General features: G+C 35.1%; 1 protein-coding gene across 2 annotated transcripts; it reads left to right on the forward strand.

The window, feature by feature from the left end:
- The first annotated feature begins 539 nt into the window (after window positions 1-539).
- Window positions 540-6,335, forward strand: LOC115974637. 2 transcript variants are annotated; one of them, XM_031095075.1, is made up of 5 exons: window positions 540-682; window positions 2,241-2,775; window positions 2,881-2,985; window positions 3,094-3,177; window positions 5,993-6,335. In XM_031095075.1, exons 2-5 carry the CDS (start codon window positions 2,286-2,288, stop codon window positions 6,070-6,072), a joined length of 759 nt encoding a protein of 252 aa, XP_030950935.1. In that variant the 5' UTR covers window positions 540-682; window positions 2,241-2,285; the 3' UTR covers window positions 6,073-6,335. The 2 variants fall into 2 exon arrangements, with proteins under 2 accessions (XP_030950935.1, XP_030950934.1); XM_031095074.1 differs by having other exon boundaries at window positions 541-682; window positions 2,241-2,985.
- The last annotated feature ends 1,654 nt before the right edge of the window (window positions 6,336-7,989 follow it).

The following is a 7,989-nucleotide window of genomic DNA, read 5'->3' on the forward strand; positions in this document are numbered from 1 at the left end:
ACGTTTCTACTTCTTGTTGTTTATAGCTAGTTCAAAAGAATCCAACTGTTACCCTTAAACACCCACTTATTCAAGCTATCGTTTTGGCTAGCTCAACAATAGGTTTCATCCTCTACCACTTAATGTGATCCAATTGAGTGCTAGGTTGAGTCCAAAATCAACTTGACCCAACTCGACTTGTGGACATCCTCAGGTATGGCAAAATGCCTTCACCTCTAACCCACTCCTACGATAGAACACCCATGATCCGATCTTGATTGGTCTCATTGTCATCCTTATTATATTGTATATTTGACCAATCAAGCAAGGGTCATTAATGACATTTAACTCAAATGGAGTCGTTATATACCTCTTTCAAAAAAGGAAAAAAGAAAAAAAGGATATCATTATCCACAGTTACAAATAGTACAAGAAGATTTCGTTCAATGCCCACCCTTTTACTTTTACCAGTCTACCCCGAATGTAACGGTGGGCCCTCCTGCTACATGTTTTTTTTTTTAAAACAAAGTTAAAAAAGAAAGAAGCCTCCACGCCTCCACATTTCGCAGGAGCCAACATTGCCTCTTTTAAAAAAAAACAAAAAACACACACATCTCTCTCTCTCTCTCTCTCTCTCTCTCTCTCGCTCAGTCCCTGGCTGTGGTTGGTTGTCAAAGCTTTGCTTTGTGCTTGAATTGAAAGGGTACTAATTTCTTTTCTCCAAATCTGTTATTTCTACTCTATTTTTGCCATGTTAAAGTTAAACCCTCAATTGAAAATTTTTCACTTGAAAATAAAGGTATGGATTCTGGTTTGGTTTGGTTTGTTCTCTGATATTTAAGGTTCAGCTCACTACTTTAGTTTGTATTCTTGAATACTGCATTCGGGAGAAACTTGCAGCACCGTTTGTTTTTTAATGTGCAATTTTTATTTATTTATTAATTCTTAATAATCATAATTCTCTGTGTAGTTCAGCAGCTCATAGGCGCCCAATGGTCTCGTGGTGGACCCAAAAAAAAAAAAAAAAACAAACCCATTGTTGTCCATTTTTTTAATATATATTTATTTTAAGAATAAGCTGTGTTATGAAATTTTGAAATATATAGCAACCCGCCAGTTGCTCTCAAATTGAACAAATAAAACAAATAAATTAGCTGCGGTATATTATATTATAATATTCGTAGCTTTATTTATATAGATATATATATATATATATATATATATATATGGTATAGGTAAACAAACATGTACTTATATAATTTGTTACTGAATATAGTGTAATTGTGTAACTGAATATCAGTCTATTTCAGCCTAGTGGTTGGAGGCTTGGAATGAGCTTTAGACTCAAATATCCTGGGTTTGATCCCTATTAGGAGTTCCTCTGGATTACCTAATACATGGTTCTGGTGGGTGGGGTTGTGCATCCGTGGTTTACTCCATAGGGATGGTCCAAAGGGCTCTGCCTTGGTGAGAGTTCACGTCATTAAGAAAAAAAAAAAAAAATCAGTCTTTCTCCTACCTTGTTACCATGTGTCGAGTCAAAATTGTTTATGGATTGGCCTTAGGAGTTGCATATAAAAAAAAAAAAATTTAATTCAGTGGCATTGTAGACTTTGAAAGCATCGGTGTTTGTTGCAGGTTACTGTTTCATTAATAAAAACATTGAAAGAAATTATGATATCAGAGTAGCTAAATGATTAGCTGTATTTAGTTGGCGTTTTTGAGTATCTCCTTTCTGATTGATCTGATGATTTTTTTTTCTTTACTTTTGTTTCATGAAAGATTATTATAGTAGTTAGGTGTAACTAGTTGCTAATTTACAGCAGCAGATCACAATATGAAGTTGTTGAGTTGCATTAGACTAAAATACGTACTCTGATTTTGTTCAGTTTCTTCATTTTTACCCTTTTTACTATACTAGCACATGTGGAGGAAGTTATGCTTTTAAAAATAAATAAAAAGATTATATTTTTATTATTATTGTGTACATACCTTTCTATAATGACAATAAGTGAATGTTGTAATTGATATTCAAGTTGTGCAGCAGAAGAGTGTTAATTTTCATTTTTCAATTTGATAATGATATGGCTGTCTTGGCAGCACTGAAATGTATTAGCCTATTACGGACTCTGTTGATATTTGTATAGAAGTGTAAACTATCTTCTTGGTCACTTTCCTGTGTAGTCTCTGTAAGTCTGATGTATTAGGTTTGTTCATTGCAAGGACATCCTTAATGATTTCATATTTCAACTTGGATTTAGGCCTCTCCAGCTAAGGCAGGATACTGAGTACTGCTGGTTCCACAAATGATCAACTCTACTCTTAAAAACAATGGGCTGGGCTATTGTGGGACTGATTTGCCTTTGTACCGTAAGCAATCACCAATAGGCAAGAAGAAGACAGCTTTGAGAGATGTGCAGAATGATAGCAGGAGCTTAATACGTAATGATCCAGAGAGTTGTGTTCTAGGAAGACATGATGCCAATGCTGTTAAGGTCTCTGGGGCTAAGAGACTTACCCCTGAATTCTCTTCAAACCCCCCTTATCACCAGTCCTGGAGAAGTAATAGAGCAAATAAACATCTCACACATGATGTTAAGAATTTTGATTCAGAACTAGGCAGGACAAGAGCTCAAGAGACATTTGAGAATAAAAGCGGGTTTCCAAATTCAAGAAAATATTTCCACAATCAGCCACAACTAGCTCAACAATGTTCTGACAAGCAGGAGAAAAATACATCTTGTCTATCTGCATTTGCTCCAATTCCTATGGCTTCTTTGATAGCCTTTTCCCCAGGTAGACCATCAGTTCCTATTTTTCTCGAAAAGTCTGGTAATGGTTTGCCAGCTGCTGAATCCAATCACCTTAGGTTTACTTCTGAGTACGAAGTTCCTCATTTAGCTGATTCTAAGGGGAGCACTGATCAGAAAAGGAAAGAACAGCTCCTTCATGTGCAGAAGCTTCTGAAGCACTGTGATAAGTATGATCAGAGAGATTACATCCAAAGTAAGACACTGTAGTCCAGTGGTTCCACCGTAGAACATTATCTGTTCTAAATTAATCTTTTTTTTCCCGACAGTTCCAAAAATGTTTTCTTTTGTTTGTGACTTTCAGGGCTTTGCCATTTGTCTCCTCTTGAGCTAAGCAGACATGCTGTTGAGTTGGAGAAAAGATCAATCCAGCTATCAGTTGAGGAAGGTAGTTAAATAAATTTATAGCAAAGTTTGAGTACTATATTCTTTTGAGGAAATGAAATTTCAATTATTTTTTTAATAAACTTATCATAATACATAAGGTATGGAGTTAGGTGTTATATTAAGATCTTATACATGAACTGTCAGCATGAATCTATTCTTTTCTGTTTGGTTTCACAAAATGCAAAAAGACCCCTCCAACTTTGGCTCAATTTGAAACTGACCTCTGATTTATAATTTACAATTTTTAAATTTTTGGGGTTAGGGAATTCGCCAAATCGGTTGTTAGATGGGCTGGAAGGAAAGTGATCACCTGTACTCATGATTCATTGTTAATAAAAAAATTTGTTTTGAAGTAAAATTAAATAAAAATTTCATTTTAAATCCATGTTATTTATTCAATTATCTTTTTCTCACCGAGACTGCCGTACACAGCAACTCACCGACCTTAACCCACAGCAAATCCCCGCTGCATTGCTGTCTCATGCCTCAATTTCAAACCCATGCCTCAAACTTCACAAACACGCAACACTCAGACCACAGCTGAAATCACTAAGCCGCCAATTAGATCGTTCCAACCTGCCAAAATCCCCTTGGCCGAACCCCAAGTAGCCATCACTTAGGGCAAAGTTGGCTGGCCATGATTGAACCTACAAAATATACTCATCACCCACTCGCTCAAAGCCCCAAACCACCAAACTGTTGCTACTCTAGAGCTGACCATTGGTCAAGGAGCATTGAAAGCAGTGGCATGCCACCACGATCAAACTCACAATTTTTGGCCTTAAATTAACATGGCCAAGACCCATCCAACCACAATCACCACTAGCAAACCCAATAACATGACCTGCCCTCCATTTTCAGCCATTAATCATCATGACCGAGGTCCACCCAGCCGCAACCACCTCTGGTAAGCCCCCAATCACCCAACAACAATGCCAAAATTGTTAGCCTAGACCGTTCCCTCCAAAACCAGCTGCTGCCAACTGAAGCCAAACCCCTCTTAGATTTCCAATATTTTTAACCAAACACTGCCATGGAATGATTGTTGGGTAGCACAAAGCTCAAGAAATATTGATATCAGAACCAATTCCATATGGCCCTATTACTTAAATAGTTAAATCATGTAAGTGAGATGATGAGGAAGAGATAAAGTGAGAGAAGGATGAGATTAAGAAGAAGACCCAAAAAATGGATTTTTTTTTTTAAATTAAATTTTACTTTAAAATTAATTTTATTGAAAATAAATCATGTGGATGAGCAAAATCACTTTCCGTCAAATAAAACTGACAGAAGTGAGATGGAAGGACAAATTTGGCAATTTCCCTAACCTCGGGTCAAAATTTTCAAATTGGAAGTTCAAGGGGTCAGTTTAAAATCAACCCAAAGCTTAGGGGTATTTTCACATTTCCTTTTTTTATCCTCCTCTTCTTGTGCATTTGTTTGTGTGTGAAGCTAGTGTAAAACCTTAAGTAGCACTAAGTTCACTGTAAACTGAAAGTTAACTATGAAAGGGGCTTTTGAATTGAATGCTTGTGATTATAATTATGACAACCCAGAAAACTACATATTTTACTCTTGTGTGTCGAATGATCAAGATGATACCTAATAGATTGTTCATTGTCGAGGGTTGCTAAATGTATTCACAGAATTGCTACCTCTAAGTAGCTAACTTTTATCTAGTGCTTCTACTTCTAGTAGAGTTGCTTAAATGATGTAAACTAGAAATATTCAGTGAGGAAACTTTTGTCTACATTATGAGTATCAACAGTGTAAGTCTATGAGATCTGCTTTATGTGGTTAATACTCTGTTTAGTAGTAACCCTGTATTGCAGCTTTCCCTACTGAACAAATTATGAAATAGAAATTGGATGTCCTGAATTTTGGCTTTAGTTCCTCTACAAATAATTGCATTTTAAATATATTTCTATCCTTTTTCTATGGATAAAATCCTATGAGTTCCAAAAAAAGTGATTCCTGCACAAGTAAACTTATGCCACATGTCATGCAACAATGTTTGCCATGCTGTGGGTTTGAATCTCCAATCTGGACACAGTTGAGTAGATAATGACACAATAGAGTATGATACTGCCAATGTGTCACACCCTATAAATTGAGCGTGAGTTTTGCTTAGTGATGGTTCTTTTGAACAGAAAGAGAAATGTATTGTCATAATTACTGCACTAGATTGTGTACCAGCTATTAATGCATTCTTCATAATGTAGAAGGATTAGACTATGGAGTGGAGAAACATCAGATGGTTGGTGCCAATAGTAATGATAGGAAATCAGTGGCAGCTGGCAGTAGGTGGCTGCGATAGCCGGATAGGAGGCGGTTTGAGTGGCAGCAATGGCTTGTGGGCCAGGCGATTTGTTATGCTGGTCGGATGGTTGGTGATGGAGGAAGTTGGTAGTGGCAGCATAGAGGAGTAAAAAGGGGCAAGAGTGGTGGGGATAAGGGCAAAGGATTCTTCTGGAAAATTGTTTACATTTTTTTATGAGTGTAAACAATTTTCTGTTGACCATGGAAAATGTTTTTTGTTACTGAAATTTTCTATTGTACCAAACATTGAATGATACACGCAAAAAAAAAAAAAAAAAAACAAAACAAAACATTTAATGATGAAAAAAAGTTTATTTGCAAGTTTTCTAAGATCACAGACCTCATATACCTTTTTTGTTCTCTTTCTATTTCCTTGATCCCAGATGATATCTGATTGTACATGTTTACATTTTTGTTCAATTAAAGTTTAACCGAGTTTAGTAATCAATGATTTGCGGATGATGATTAAGCCAATTCATTGTGTTCCTCCATTGCAGTGAAAGAGATCGAAAGGATGAAGGCTCTAAACATATTTGGGAAGTCTTCACCAACAAAGAATCCCTTGCCAACATTTTGACAAGTTCTGTCCAAAAGGTGAAAATCAATTAGATAAACGAGTTAAATTTTAGTGATTTTGCTTATGACCAGGTAGGTAAATTAATCTGCCTCAGTTTCTTCATTTTTCATTTTCTTTTTTTATGTTTGGCTTGGAATGAATCTACCTTTTTGGTAGCTCTACCAACCGTGCAAACCTGATATTTATTAGGAACTTATTTATCAATTTTAAGTTTGTAACTTGTCATCTTTTGCTTCTACTGATAGTTGTATCAGGTAGTCTTACCAATATCAAAATTCCTACTCCTAGATGTCAAAAATTTTATAGCGAAAATAAATATTTCATCTCAAATGGATAATGGAGTGCAAAGATTGTAATGTCTTCTAACACCCTGTTACTAAAAATTTCTGATACCATGTCAAAGTAGTTGTGGGTCACCTTAATATCTAGAATGACGACTGACCTGCAAACATGGATAATGCTCTCCCCACTTCTCTTCAAGTTCGTGTTAGTTGGTACCTTGTGTGTTATGTGAATTATTTGGAGGGAGCATAATAGTCACATTTTTAAGAATTGGGAGCATTCGATCGATCAGCTCATAACATTATTTACAGGGACATTGTTAGATTGGTCTTGAGCTTAGGGATTCACGTCTAGTGATTTCATTCCTTTTTTTAGATTCTCTTCTTCTCTGTGCTTGGTTTTTTTTTTTTTTGGGTATATATTATCGTTACTTCATGCTCCTGCATGAAGTAGCCTTATTTAATTAAAATTTTCTTACTTCTCAAAAAAAAAAAAAACACTACACAACAGCCAGGAGATTAAAAAAATAATTTAGGGTGACCACATAAACCAGTTTCCAATTGAAAGCAAAAATTAGAAAGTGCCTGTATAGGTTAAAAAATCGTATGTATAAAGCATCGCATAGGTTTTGAATTGAAATAATTTGAACTTACAGTTTATATCATGCCATAAATGTGAACTGAACTTAGTAGTAAACTAAATATATGTTTACCATTGATAAAAGATGGTGTAATTTTTCCATATGGTTTCCAAATATTGTGCTAATTCAAGTTATTTTGTTAGATTTAAAGCCATAAACATATGCGTGTGAGTTGGCTCATTTGATAAAGTTTATTTATATGCTCGAATTAGAAGAAGTTTTGTTTAGGGGATTAAAAAACAAGGCAATGACTAATTGATCTGATATTTAAGAGAGAGGCATAAAAATTAATACCCGGCTTTTCTAAATGTTGGCCATTGTAGCGAGTTTGACCAAGAACAAATTCCAGTAACTACAATTTTAGCCAAACAAAAATGCTAATATTGCCTCATTGAATCTCCGCATCTGAAGTGTCTAGACTTAATGTAGCTCTCCTGGAGTATAACAATGTTCTAAAATTAGCTTTAAAAAGTGGTTTTATATTTTAGGGGGTAAAATACAAAACTATTCTTAAGGTTTGGGTTGACGGCAGGCACTATCAAACTTTTTCAAAAATATCCGCTTTGTTTCTTAAGGTCTGTTTGGGTAGTGCAGCTGTGTCCGTGTTTTGGGCGTTTTGGGTGTTTTTTTTTTTTAAGTCCAGCGCGTTATGCATAGTTCATTGGTCATGAACAGTGATTTTGGCCAATGAACAGTACTGAACAGTAATGAAAAGAAAAAAAAATATATTTATTGTTTTTAGTTTTCAGCAAAATAAGCTATATCCAAAATGCACACTTAAGCACAAACATCAATTAACACTATTTGATAGTCCACTCGCTTATCTTGCTTAATTCTTTATCCATGACTATTAATTATCTGTCATTAGTTACTCAAATACTCCATTGCGCATATAATTATCATAATATAGTCATTGTGAGCAAATCATATATTTTTTAAAATTTTGGTTTTTGTATTTTACCCTAGTTTATAATTATATGCTAGACCTTTTAAAT

The sequence above is a fragment of the Quercus lobata genome, chromosome 2 (genome assembly GCF_001633185.2).
Source record: "Quercus lobata isolate SW786 chromosome 2, ValleyOak3.0 Primary Assembly, whole genome shotgun sequence".
Taxonomy (NCBI): Eukaryota; Viridiplantae; Streptophyta; class Magnoliopsida; order Fagales; family Fagaceae; genus Quercus; species Quercus lobata.